General features: G+C 43.9%; 1 protein-coding gene across 1 annotated transcript in view; it reads right to left on the bottom strand.

Moving 5' to 3' along the window:
• LOC134350924 (eukaryotic translation initiation factor 3 subunit E-A) overlaps positions 1 to 11338 on the bottom strand; it is a 211554-nt gene extending 200216 nt beyond the window's left edge. The window contains exons 1-2 of the mRNA XM_063056770.1: positions 11182 to 11338; positions 1203 to 1320 (exon numbers count right to left, since the gene is read on the bottom strand). Coding sequence (XP_062912840.1) covers positions 1203 to 1320; positions 11182 to 11271 — 208 coding nt within the window. The 5' untranslated portion in view covers positions 11272 to 11338. The remainder of the gene's footprint in view (positions 1 to 1202; positions 1321 to 11181) is intronic.
• Between the last annotated feature and the right edge of the window lie 3257 nt (positions 11339 to 14595).

The raw sequence follows: 14595 nt of genomic DNA, 5'->3' as shown, positions 1-14595 counted from the left end.
CTCTTGGCTCCATCCCTCCCCCTCCTGTCTTCTCCTATCATTTCAGATCTCCCCCTCCTACTTTCAAATCTCTTACTAGCTCTTCTTTCAGTTAGTCCTGACGAAGGGTCTCGGCTCGAAACATCGACTGTACCTCTTCCTAGAGATGATGCCTGGCCTGCTGCGTTCACCAGCAATTTTTATGTGTGTTGCTTGAAATTCCAGCATCTGCAGATTTCCTTGTGTTCGCGTTTTTAAATTCACACATTAATCCTAATGTTTGCAGAATCATTCACACAAAACTCCTCTGAACCTTTTCCAATGCCAGCACATCCTGTCTAAAATATGGGGCCCAAAAACATAAAATGGAAAGAAAAGGCTTAGATTGGGGGTGCCCATTCTGGGGTCAACAGACCCCTCGGTTAACGGTAAGGCCCCATGTCATAAAAAAGGTTGGGAACCCCTGGTTTGGGGCCAAATGTGGCAAACAGGACAACCTTAAATGTGAATCCTAGCTGGGCATCAACTTATGTCAAAGGGCCTGATTCCATGCTGTATGACTCTAAATACAAAATTGCAATGAGTTTTGGATCCACACCAACATATTCCTTCACGACAAGCTGTAAATGATGCTTATGAATTGTGACATTATATGTCCTGAAAAATATACATTATATGTAACACTGTAGGATTTCACTGCTGTGTAACATGCTGTAAGGTATCTCTGTAGCAGCAATGTTTGGGTTATGACTGGAGATAAAGGGGTTTGGGGTGCTGTTGTTCTTTCTTGTGAGCTGGAAGAGAGATTTTCACAGTCTTTTGCCGGGGAGAGATGAGGAGAGAAGACACGAATGGAGAGAGTTGGTAGACCGCCGGACGGGGTGGACTTGGAGCAAGGGTCCAAAGGGCAGCGACGTTCGGAGGTCGATGGTGGACGATCGACTTATCAGTGAGCCCCAACATTGCGCAACAGACTGTTTAACAAGATTGGGCCCTTTTTTCTCTTTTTTTTCATTTCTTTACTAACCATATAGTCAAAGTAAGAATTAAAAAGCTTAATCATTTAATCACATATTGTGTACTGTTTGTTATTTCGGGGTACTGATTTGTAACAGGGGACACAGCGCAGCATCCACCCAAATGAGAAGTTTGGCTGGGCCAGGGGCTATCGCCCCCTATATTAAGCTGCTAGCCGAAGCAAAAGTTACATATATACAACTCACCTTGAGGAATCTCTTTATCAAGATACAAGTTTTTGTACACATCCATAGCGAAGTCAACCATGTTTGTGTCACTGAGTAGGTCCAGTTTCCCTTGGAGAAGCTCCTTTTCATTGTAAATCTATAATTAAAACATATCAAATGCAGGTATAGTACCCTTAAAACTTAAAAAAAACACAACATCACAGTGTTCAACTCAGGCGCATTTTGAGCATTACATCTAATTCAGTACAGACCACAGCTTAATTCTAAATAACCCACAATGCCCAATTCTAGCTCTGCACAGCAATCTTGAATGAAATCATCATAATTAAAAAGCACACCAACATTCAACGCGTAAAATTAAATGGTGAAGAGTGAGAGAGACGAGACTTTCTGAAAATCTGAGCACTCTGTGATCTCTGTAGTCAGTTGAGCAGAAAGCATGTGTGATAACTACTCCCTCCCTCCAATGAAAAAATTATCTACAGCTCTGAACAATACACACAATCTTTTAATTTTACAGCATAGGAATTCCTTCAACCCATCATGCCCATGGAGACTCTAAAGATTTGTTCAATGCACTCCCAAAGCCCAGCTTTTTCATATTTCCTAACAATCATTTACTTTTGACAGAGACAAGTCATTCAGCCCAATAAATCTACACTCGCTCCCAAAGCAATTCCATACATTCTGTTCCTTTCCCTGGAATTTATTTTATCTGAAATGCTAACTGACACTATTCTAATTGTGTTGCAGATCCTGGGCCTCTGTACCTCCCTCTGCAATTGGATTCTCAACTTCCTAACCGGAGGACCACAATCTCTGTGGATTGGTGATAACATCTCCTCCTCGCTGGCACACCTCAGGGGTGTGCGCTTAGCTCACTGCTCTACTCTCTATACACACATGACTGTGTGGCAAGGCATAGTTCAAATACCATCTAATTCTCCAACTAATCACCTTATTAAGGGGAATTTACAACAGCCAATTAACCTCCCAAACAGTATACCTTTGACATCTATGAGGAATCTGAAGAATCTAGGGGAAATGAGAACAATGTGCAAACTCCACGCAAACAGTGCACAAAATCAGGATCAAACTCAGGCCACGGGAGCTGTGAGGCAGCTGCACTACCTGCTGGACGACTATTCAAAGTAATGAAGTAATTGTCAAATTGCTCTTTGAGAATACAGGTGGAATCTTATTCCGATCTCTTTGGTCAGTGGATTCAAACAGCTGAAGACCCAACACATGTCTGAAAGGACCAAGACAGAAATGGGAAGTACACAGACAGCAAACTGCAATAAGATGGCAGGATGATATAAAACTCTTCATTTTAGTAGAATAGATGAACTGAATATATTTCATCTACTAAAACTGAACAGAACACATCCATTCAGTGACGAAGGTGATTCTGAGTTACCTGTCTCTTTCACTCTGTACTTCATTATAACCAACCTCTCTCACAGCATGGCTGCACAACAGTCAGCATGGCTTTGTCAACGGCAGCTCGTGTCTTATGAGCTTGTTAGAATTATTTGAGGCTGTAACCAAACACATTGATGAAGGTAGAGCAGTGGATGTAGTGTATATGGATTTCAGTAAGACATTTGAAAAGGCTGTCCATGCAAGGCTCACTCAGAAAGTAAGGAGGCATGGATCCAAGAACCCTTGCTTTGTGGATCCAGAATTGGCTTGCCCACAGAAGGCAAAGGGTGGTTGTAGATGGTTCGTATTCTGCATAGAGGTCAGTGACTAGTGAAGTTCTGCAGGGAACTGTTCTGGGGCCACACCTCTTTGTGATTTTTATAAAAGATCTGGATGAAGAAGTAGAATGGTGGCAGTGTAGAGAATCAGAGAGATCTTGGGGTCCGCGTCCATAGGACACACAAAGCTGCTGTACAGGTTGACAGTGTTGTTAAGAAAGCGTATGACATGTTGGCATTCATCAACCATGGGACTGAGTTCAAGAGCCATGAGGTAATGTTACAGCTACACAAAACCTTGGTCAGATCCCACTTGGAGTACTGTGTTCAGTTCCAGTCACCTCACTACAGGAAGAATGTGGATACTATAAAGACAGTGCAGAGGAGATTTCCAAGGGTGTTGCCTGAATTGGAGAGTGTGCCTCATGAAAATAGGTTGAGTGAACCTGGCCTTTTCTCCCTGGAGCGACGAAGGATAAGAGGTGTCCTGATAGAGGTGTACTAGATGATGAAAGGCATTGATCATGTGGCTAGCCAGAGGCTTTCTTCCCAGGGCTGAAATTGCTAACACGAATAGTTTTAAGGTGCTGGGAAGTAGCTCGTCGTCGTCATGGCTATCTCTCAAGGTCGAGGATGATGGTCTTCATTCTGGGAAGCAGGTACAGAGGGGATGTCAGGGGTTAGTTTTTCCACACAGAGTGGTGGGTGCATAGAATGCACTGCCGGTAACGATGGTGGAGGCGGATCCAATAGGGTCTTTAAAGAGACTCTTAGATAGGTACATGGAGCTTAGAAAAAAAAAGGACTATGCAGTAGGGTAATTCTAGGCAGTTTCTAGAGTAAATTACATGGTCGGCACAACATTGTGGGCCAAAGGGCCTGTAATGGCTGTAGATTTCTATGTTCGATGTTACATTTCCAATAAAACCCAATGTAAACACCATTTCACCTTCCATTGACAGGCTAAAGTCCTCAGAACTCAAGAATTTCAGATAATCATCCCTTTCTGTTTGTATCAAGGTGGACATATCTAACAAAAAGTTATGAACCAGGAACATTAACTACTTGTCCTTCCAAAACCACTAACTGTCCTAATTATTTCCAGTATTTTCTTCATATTTTCAGCATCTACAGCAATTATTTTCACCAATTTTCATTTTTCATTGATTTTTTTAAGTTTTATCTAGTCTCTCTGTTTTCAGTTACTTGCTAATTCCATTTCTTCTATATTGATCATATTCAAAGACCAAACTCTCTAGGATGGTACCATCATTTGGTCTCTTTTGACCACCAATCACTGACATGTTATTTGTTTGCCATCCCATCTCTGTCCGCAAATGAAAATATATTTGATTTCAAAGTTTTCCTAATTCTGAGAAAAGGTCATCAACTTTGAACAATGACTCTCTCTGCATACATTATACAACCAGAATATTGACAATATTTTCTAATTTCTATCCCATCTTGAATCTCACTTCCAGTGTCGCTTAAGAGCTGCACCCCTGCCAGCCCTCCTGCTAAAACCTGATTTCAATTGCTTCCTACAATTTATATCTCCCCAGATACGCCCCTCCCTTGCCTCCACCATCCCCTTGTAACCAGTACAATCCCATGTCATTCAATCACTTCTGATCTCTAGCTCACAGATCTGCCCTTCCCTTACCACTTGTTTTTCTCCTCCCCATAAGATGACAGAACATTGACTTGAAAGGTTCATGCTGATTCTCTCTCCATAGATGCAGTCCAACTTGCAGAGCATTTCCAGTAAAATAAACTGGGAAAATTCTGGAAATATTCAGCAAGACATGCAGTATCTACAGACTGACTTAATGTTTCAGATCAAAGACAACTTCATTAGAATTGTTAATTTTGTTTCTCTTTCCACTTATGCAGTTTGACCTCCTGAGTGTTTCCCAACATTTTCTAGTTTTATTTCAGCGGAGTCCCAATAATTTGTTTTATTCCAGTTTGTTAGTGTCTGTCATAATTTGTTATGGAAAACAGAAAATATTGAGGCATGGGGACACATTAATCTGCAGCTGCATGATATGCATGAAGAGCAAGCAATTTGGGAGGCAACCAGCATTAACATTTATTGCAAATGGCTTCATGCAAGGTGAAAGCAAATCTCCCCAAGAATGTGCAAGAGCCTGAAGAAACCTCATTTTGGAGTACTGGTTGAAAAAAAAAAGGACTGTGGACCAGGGTGGAGTGAGGGCATTGCTGCCTTGAGGGTGATAAGAGATTCAGATCTTTTAACATCTTTTCCCCTACCTTAAAAATCACAATCACCTAAGGATGTGGAACTTGACTCAGGGGGGAGGGTTGAGAGGGGTGTAAGGGGAAAGAGATTGGCTTGTGTGGGGAATAGGAAGATGCAGCCTTTGTGGTTGGAATGACTAGAGGGGGAGGGTAGGAGGAGAGGCACACGAGTTCAGTTTATTGTCATTCAGCTGTACACATGTACAACAGCAAACGAAACAATGCTCCTCCTGGCCAAGGTGCACTACACAGTACATATAACCCACACAGAAAAAAAACAAAGTAACTTTACCAAAAATAAATTAACAAATAATGAAATATATTCCTGAATATTGACATTTACCACAAGGTGTATTTACTATACAAGTCAAAAAGTAAATAGTATAACTCCGCTGGCATTTCATACATGATGAGATCTGGGTGGTGGCAGGGAGTTCAATGGTCTCACAGCCTGTAGGGAAGAAGCTATATCCCATCTTAACAGTTCTTGTCCTAATGGTACAGTACGTCCTGACTAATGGTAGTGAGTCAAAAAGATTGTGGGACAGATGGGAGGGATCCTTGACAATGCTAATAGCCCTGCATACACAGTCTCCTGACATGTATCTTTGATGAGTGAGAGAATGACCCCAATGATGCTCTCAGCAGCCCTTGTATTCCTTTGCGGGGTCTTGTGATCCAGATGCCTTGCAATTCCCATAACAGACAGTGATGCAGCTGCTCAGGACATGCAATGATGCTCCTGTAAAATTGGTGCAATTGGGGAAGGAGGGGGTGAGGGTCTCCAGATACTGCAGATGCTGGAATTTGGAACAACAAACAATGTGCTAGAGGACCTCAATGGATTATGCAGCATCTATGGTAGGTTTTGACCCAAAACATGACCAGCTGAGTTCCTCTAGCACATTTGTTTGTTGTGGGGGAAAAAGGATCACAAGGGGACGGATGAGTGGGAATATAAGGTGGTAGGGAGGGAAAATGTGATAGTGGGGGAGGCATTGAGAATCTGCAATCATCTTAGGCCTCCAGCAGGACCTTTGGCAGGGTATAGGGGAATGGGAAGGGGCTTTGTCTCCTGAGGGGCAGTGTTGGGAGCGGGGAGGGGAAATTAAGAGCTTGTGCTCCTCAGGTTTCTAGCAGTAACATGTAGTGGAAAGAGCATTGTGATGAGAGAGTTGGGGTGGGAGAAGAAGTGGACAGTTTAGTGAGGTGCAGAGGTTTCATCAGTGGTGGGGGGGGGTCCCATTGTCTACCATTGCTTCCAACCAGATATGCAAAGGAAGAAGGGGTGGAGAAGTGTGGAAGTGTCGGTACATGTGTGCTGAAATCATTCTCTCCCACTCTGGCCAAACAGAGTATTGGCAGGGTTTGGGTGGGTGGGGGTGTCAACTTCTTGATGCCTTCCACTCCCGGAGTGCCACCAAGAAGGTGACTTGTGCCAACAGCTCCGATGGAAACCATCAAATGTTCCTGTTTCAGTGTGCAACAACTGATAACCACAACTACATCCAAGGTCTCAAAGTCCACGAAACTTGAATGGACTCCGGTGACTGGCACTGTTCCCCTTAAGACAGCGGAAGAAAGGATACCGCTCTAGTCTAAAAGTTGGTCCAACTAAGCATAGCTTTCGACTCCCAATACAAGCCATCTTGCTGGCAAACAAACGGACTGTGTCTGGTAAATAAGATGAAGATTTCAGAGCTAGATTGCTGTACCAGAGGGACATTAAAAGGTGTTGTGTTTTTTGCTTCATGGAATCTTGGTTATCCCCCACAATTTCGGATGCAGCAATACAGCTTGACGGTTTCTCAATACACCACCAAGATAGGACTGCTGAGTCTTTCATAGGCAGAGGAGGTGGAATAGGCTTTATGATCCACTACATAATGTACTGGGTGGACACAGGAGTACAGTCAGCCAGAGACTCATTCCTCCGAGATGCAGCAGAGAGCGTCATAGGAAGTCATTCCTGCCTGAGGCCATCAAACTTTACAGCTCCTCCCTTGGAGGGTCGGACACCCTGAGCCGATAGGCTGGTCCTGGACTATTTCATAATTTACTGGCATAATTTACGTATTACTATTTAACTATTTATTACTATTTTCTATTACTATTCTATTACTATTTATTATTTCCATGACTATTACTAGTTACTAATAGTAATATTACTATTACTATTTATGGTGCAACTATAACGAAAACCAATTTCCCCCGGGATCAATAAAGTATGACTTATGACTATGACTATCAACTCCTTGTGGTGCAGAAAGGTTGTGGTGCTGTCCCAGTTCTGCTCACCCAACCTGGAACATCTTGCGATCAACTGTCATCCATTTTATCTGCCATGGTAGAGGTATACATCCCTCAGGTCGGTGTAAAACAGACTCTAAATGAAATGAGCGATGTAATCAACAGGTATGCAACAGTGCATCCTGATGCCTTCCCTATTATTTTGAGGGATTTAACCAGGTCAGCTTGAAAAAGCCTCAAAATAATTATTGCCATGGTGAGCTGCCTTAACGTCTATCATCCAGTAGCACTCACATCTTCGGCAATGAAGTGCTTTGAGAGGTTGGTCATGGCTAGAATTAACTCCTGTCTCAGCAAGGACCTGAACCCACTGCAATTCACCACAATAGGTCTATGACAGATGTGATCCCTTTGGCTCTCACGCAGCCTTGGATCACCTGGACAATACAAAAGAGGAACCAACACACTGGACCACTGTTACACCACCATCAAGAGCACCAACTGTGCTATCCCACACCCACACTTTGGAAAGTCTGGTCACCTGGCTATACTTCTACTCCCCGAATATAGGCAGAGACTGAAGACTGCAGCACCAGTAGTGAGCACCAAGAAAGTACGGACAAGGGAGGCACAGGAGCGCTTACAGCACTGCTTTGAATTGGTAAACTGGATTGTATTCAGGGATTCATCTTCGAGTCTGAATAAGAACATGACAGCTGTCACTGACTTCATTAAAAGCTGTGTGGATGAGTGTGTGTCCATGAGAACGTACTGTACATACCCAAATCAAAAGTCATGGATGAGCAAGGTTCGTAGTCTCTGGGCTAGATCTGTGGCACTCAAGTCTGTACAAGAAAACCAGGTTCCATTTGCGGAAGGCTATCTCAAGAGCAGGGGTCCCCAACCTTTTTTGCACCGCTGACCAGTTTAATATTGACAATATTTTGCAGACCAGCCGACCGGGGGTGGGGGGGTGGGGGTCCAAGTAGGGTTAAACTCACCTCAACATGTCTTTTACAGTTCAGGTTGCCAACTTTCTCACTCCCAAATAAGGGACAAAAGTAGCAGTCAAATCCCGGGACACTTTACCCCAGGAAAGACTACCATGACCATGAAGCCTTGCACGGGCACCTGTGTGCGCATGCGTGACCTGCACATGTGATGTGCGCATGCGCGTATGTGCTGATTTTTTCCCCACAAATCGGTTTTGCCTGCATCTTCCCAATTATACTGTACATACATTATCTCTACTTTATATAGGCTGTGTATTTATCATATCATTCCTGCTTTTACTATATTTTAGTGTTATTTTCGGTTTTGTGTTATTTGGTATGATTGGTAGGTAATTATTTGGGTCTGGGAACGCTCAAAAATTTTTCCCATATAAATGAACGGTAATTGCTTCTTTGCTTCACGCCATTTCGGCACGAAAGGTTTCATAGGAACGCTCTACCTTAGTGGGGGAAATACGGGACAAACCAATTTAGCCCAATATACGGGATGTCCCAGCAAACACAGGACAGTTGGCAACCCTATGTTCAATTCAACAGTGCGTGACAGGGAATGAGGAAAGGTGCAGCTGACTGATATCGTTTCCTCGCGGCCCGGTAGCACATGCTTTGCCGCCCAGTGGTTGGGGACCGCTGCTCAAGAGCAAAGGAATAATTCCAACCAAAGTTGGAGGCGGAATCAGATGCAGGTCAACTCTGGCAGGGTTTGCAAGCCACTGCTTCCTACAAAGTGAAGCCCAACATCATGAATGGCAGTGATGGTTCACTCTAGATGAGCTCAATGCATTTTATGCATGCTTTGAAAGAGAGAACATCTTTCAAGAGGGTGAACCCCTGCAAGGCGATAGGCCCCAATGGAGTACCTGGTAGGGTTCTGAAAACCTGTGCCAAACACTGGCGGGGGGGGGGGGTTCAAAAACATTTTTAATCTCTCATTGCTACTGTCATAAGTTCCCACCTGCTTCAAAAGAGCAACAATTATACCAGCACCCAAAAAGAGCATGGTGAGCTGCCTTAACATCTATCGTCCAGTAGCACTCACATCTACAGCAATGAAGTGCTTTGAGAGGTTGGTAATGGCTGGAATTAACTCCTGTCTCAGCAAGGACCTGAATCCACTGCAATTCACCACAATAGGTCTATGATAGATGTGACCACATTGGCCCTCAAGCAGCCTTGGATCACCTTGACAACACAAATACTATATCAATACTATATTTATTGACTACAGCTCAGTTCTTAACAAAATCATTCCAACCTTTCTGTTTGAAAAGTTCCAGAAGCTGGGCTTTCGTACCTCCTTCTGCAACTGGATCCTCAATTTCCTAACCGGAAGTCCACAATCTGTGCGGATTGGAAATAACAACTCCACCTCGCTGACAATCAACACTGGCGTACCTCAGGGACGTATGCTTAACCCACTGCTCTACTCTCTCTACACCCATGACTGTGTGGCGAGGCACAGCTCAAATGCCATCTATAAATTTGCCAATGATACAACTATCGTTGGCAGGATTTCAGAAAGTGACGAAAAGGCATACAGAAGCAAAATATATCAGGTAGTTAAGTGGTTTCGCAGCAACATCCTTGGACTCCATGTCGGTAAGACCAAAGAACTGATTATCAACTTCAGAGAGGGCAAGGCGTTGAAACACACACCAGTCTTCATGGGGCTATCAAAAGTGAAAAATAGTGAGTAATTTCACGTTCCTGGGTGTCAATATCTCTGAGGATCAATCCTGGACCCAACATATTGATGCAGCTACAAAGAAGGCACAATGGATACACTTCATTAGAAGTTTGAGGTGATTTGGTATGTCACCAAAGACACTCGCAAATTTCTACAGATGTACCGTGGATAACATTCTAACGGGCTGCATCACCGTCTGGTATGGGGAGGCCATTGCACAGGATCGAAATAGCTGCAGAGAGTTCTAACTTAGTCATGGGCACTAGCCTCCAATCGTATCCAGGATATCTTCAAGCCAATATTGCAAAAAAAAAACAGCCATCATTATGGACCCTCATTAACCAGATCATGCCTTGCCTTCATTGCTACCATTAGAAGGAGGTACAGAAACCTGAAGGCACACACTCAATGATTCAGGAACAGTTTCTTCCCCTCTGCCATCCTATTTCTTAATGGACATTAAACTCATGAACACTACCTCACTACCGTTTTTTATTTTTACTTTTGCTCTACGATTATATGTATATCTTTTTACTGTAATTCACAGGTTTTTTTTCTATTATGATGTATTGTTGCTATAAATACAACAAATTTCACGACAATGCCAGTGATATTAAACCTGATTCTGAAAGAGGTGAACCAGATGCCCTAAACCCTCTGGCCAGATGTGCAGTGAGTAGGGGAGGGAGAGGATGTGTGCTTATGACAGAGAGAAATCAATGTTAGTCGTGTGCTGGATGGCGGAGGTGGTAGAAAAGAGTAAGGGAGGAGGTTTATAGTATAGGGTGGGTGGGGGGGGGGTAATGGAAGACAGTATCTCCCGCTCCCGCGAGGCTTGGGAAGCAGTGTCTTCCGCTCCCTCGATTCTCCAGCCCGGATGATGTGCGGTAGATTAGCACAGGGGTGTGAGGCAGGTGGGTTACGGTTGGGGTGAGGGTTGAAATCGGTGCCTCCCCAGGCCCCCAGCGGCCACGCTCAAACTAGGCCCCGGCTGGAGACCTCCTCACGTGGGTGCGCTGCAGATGCCGGGAACCCCGACACAGACATCGACAACGCGGGTGGACCGGACCCTCCGCCTTTACCTCTTTGACCGACAGGAACTCGAGCAGCGGGAAAACCAAGTGGCGATCCAAGAAATTTGCAATTCGCATCGTCAGATCGTAGTCCGCCATCCTGGCCAGGAAAGGATTCAAACTAATGCAACTTTATCAATAGGCTCTGTCCGCGGACACAGCCCGCCTCCTGCCGCAGCTCATTGGTTCAGCCCGCATTCCTCTCCGTCAATCAAATATCGCCTTTGACCTTTCAGCCCATTCATCGCCAATGCAGAGTACAGTCCAGAAATATCAAAAGGAGAGGATGTAAAACGGAAGGTGACGTATCATTATTGAGTAAGGAGGAATGAGGAATGATATCTGAGAAGGGTCTATGGTTGAAAAAAGGAAAGGATCACTTTGCTGGGTGTATTCCACAAGCCTCCTGACAGTCAGCAGAGCTGAGGAGCAGATATGGAGTCAAATTATGGAGTGGTGTTAAAGGCTGATTTATACTTGTGCATATGGGCTACGCCATAGGCCTGATTTATACTTTTGCGTAGCCCTACGCTGTAGCGAGCATGCGTATTGTGTCTGCATCGCTCTGCAATTCACCGCTAAAACGCTAGTTGGCGGTGGGGTTTCTATGCCACTGTGTTGAGTTTCTTCGTGAGAGACATGTTTGAGGAAATGCATTTCAAATATTTTCGGATGTCGGCAGGTAGATTTGACGATTTGGTTCATCGTCTCCGACCATTTATTTCGCATCAGTGTATAGACATGGCGGAGGAAAGCAACTGGAAATGCGTATCAGGAAATGCGATGCTACCAAATGGACACTTAATGCTAAGCAACACACATTAAAGTTGCTGGTGAACGCAGCAGGCCAGGCAGCATCTCTAGGAAGAGACCCTTCAGGGTTTCAGGCCGAGACCCTTCGTCAGGACTAACTGAAGGAAGAGTGAATAAGGGATTAATGCTTAATGCTAAGTGTAACTTAGGGGAATATAGCTCGATAATTGGTTGTAGAGTCAGTGGGAGAGCATCTTAAAGATAGTGATCATAATTGTACCATTCAAAAGTAGTCATAGAATGAAACAGAACAAAAATTTAGGTCTTCAAAGGCGGGGAAAGCCAATCCACTGCTCTCGAGCTTTCCTATGAGGACATTGGTTCCAACTCGGAGTTAATCCATCAAACCTGTGCAGGTCCCACCTGGCCCAGACCCAGTCCTCAGCAATCCAAAGCACTCGCTCCTCCAACATCAGTCCAGCCACACAGTCATTGTGGTACTCTACTAACTTGGGAGTTCAAAATGGAGTGATTACAAATACCTGGGAATACGAATTGACAATAAACTGGACTGGTCAAAGAACACTGAGGCTGTCTACAAGAAGCATCAGAGCCGTCTCTATTTCCTGAGGAGACTGAGCTCCTTTAACATCTGCCGGACGAGGCTGAGGATGACCTACGAGTCTGTAGTGGCCAGTGCGATCATGTTTGCTGTTGTGTGCTGGGGCAGCAGGTTGAGGGTAGCAGACACCAACAGAATCAACAAACTCATTCGTAAGGCCAGTGATGTTGTGGGGATGGAACTGGACTCTCTGACGGTGGTGTCTGAAAAGAGGATGCTGTCCAAGTTGCATGCCATCTTGGACAATGTCTCCCATCCACTACATAATGTACTGGTTGGGCACAGGAATACATTCAGCCAGACACTCATTCCACCGGGATGCAACACAGAGCATCACAGGAGGTCATTCCTGCCTGTGGCCATCAAATTTTACAACTCCTCCCTTGGAGGGTCAGACACCCTGAGCCAATAGGCTGGTCCTGGACTTATTTCCTGATTACTATTTAATTATTTATGGTGCAACTGTAACGAAAACCAATTTCCCCCGGGATCAATAAAGTATGACTATGACTATGACTATGATATGGGAATGGTAACTTTCAGGGTCCTTGAAATCTGCTTGCAGAACACCATCCTTTTCTTTATCTATGTCAAACATTTTACATCCCCCCCCCCACAGAATATCCTTTGGCCTGTCCATGATATTCTTGACTTTGGCTCCAAGGCATAATTTTCCATGAAGGGCTCCTACATGACCCTGTAATGAAAAGACTGGAACAATCTGCAGTGGTTGTGAGTTCAGCCAGCTCCATCATGAGCATTAACCTCCTAACCATCAAGGACATCTTCAAAGGACAATGCCTCAAAAAGGTGGCATCCATCATTAAGGACCCCCACCACTCAAGGCACACCCCTTTCTCATTACTACCATCAATAAGGAGGTATAGTAACCCAACAATGCACATTCAATGTTTTGAGAACAGCCTCTTGCCCTCTCCCATGAGATTTTTGAACAGTCCATGAATCCATGAACACTACACCATTAGTTTTACTCTCGTCTTGCACTACTTAATTATGCTTTTAAAAATATTTTTCTTACTGTAATGTATAGTATGTTTTATGTATTGCACTGCACTAGTGCTGCAAAGTGAAAAAAATTGTGATACATGTCTGTAATAATAAACCCGATTCTGATTCTGTTCCTATCATGACAGATGCTGCCTGACTGGCTGGGCATTTAGTCATAGTCATAGTCATACTTTATTGATCCCAGGGGAAATTGGTTTTCGTTATAGTTGCACCATAAATAATAAATAGTAATGGAACCATAAATAGTTAAATAGTAATATGTAAATTATGCCAGTAAATTATGAAATAAGTCCAGGACCAGCCTATTGGCTCAGGGTGTCTGACCCTCCAAAGGAGGAGTTGTAAAGTTTGATGGCCACAGGCAGGAATGACTTCCTATGACGCTCTATCCAAGAATCACTTCTACAACCATAGAAATGCCTGAACCCCTAACTACTGAACACTGCTTGTTCCTCCTCCTCCCTCCCCGGACAGCTGAGCCATCCATGGTGCTGTGCGTCTTGGCTCTGGTTGTACTCCCCAGGGAAAAACCTCCCTCGCCATCAGCACTCATTCAAAAATAGGTACCAAATCTACAGACGTGCCAAGAAAGAACCATCCTTAAATTTGCACTTTGTTTAACGAAAATGATAATGTTAATGCTCGGTTAATACTCATAAGGTCCAGATCAGAAATACTTGCTCCAAAAATTGGAGCGCTGTAACGGTAACATTGTCTTGATAACACACAAGGAATAATTCAGGAATAGTTATTTTTACCAGTTGATCAAGCACCATGGGGGTTCCGGGGTGTTTGGGTTGAATCTGTAGATATTCATCTTGTGTGGGAGAGTTCACTGTTGGAGGAGGAGGACATTGTGAGGAGCAGTGAAGTCCCATTCTTTATCAGCCAATTTCTCCACACCCTTGCTCATGTAGTTCAATCAAAATTACTCTGCAGCAGAGTTGATGAGACTTTAAGGTTAATTCCTTACTGGCATTCTATACGAATTGCTATAAGAAATTGAACAATTTTTTATC

The sequence above is a fragment of the Mobula hypostoma genome, chromosome 1 (genome assembly GCF_963921235.1).
Source record: "Mobula hypostoma chromosome 1, sMobHyp1.1, whole genome shotgun sequence".
In the NCBI taxonomy this organism is placed as follows: Eukaryota; Metazoa; Chordata; class Chondrichthyes; order Myliobatiformes; family Myliobatidae; genus Mobula; species Mobula hypostoma.
The sequence above is the reverse complement of the archived record's forward strand: the minus strand, read 5'-3'. Positions and strand labels throughout refer to the sequence as shown.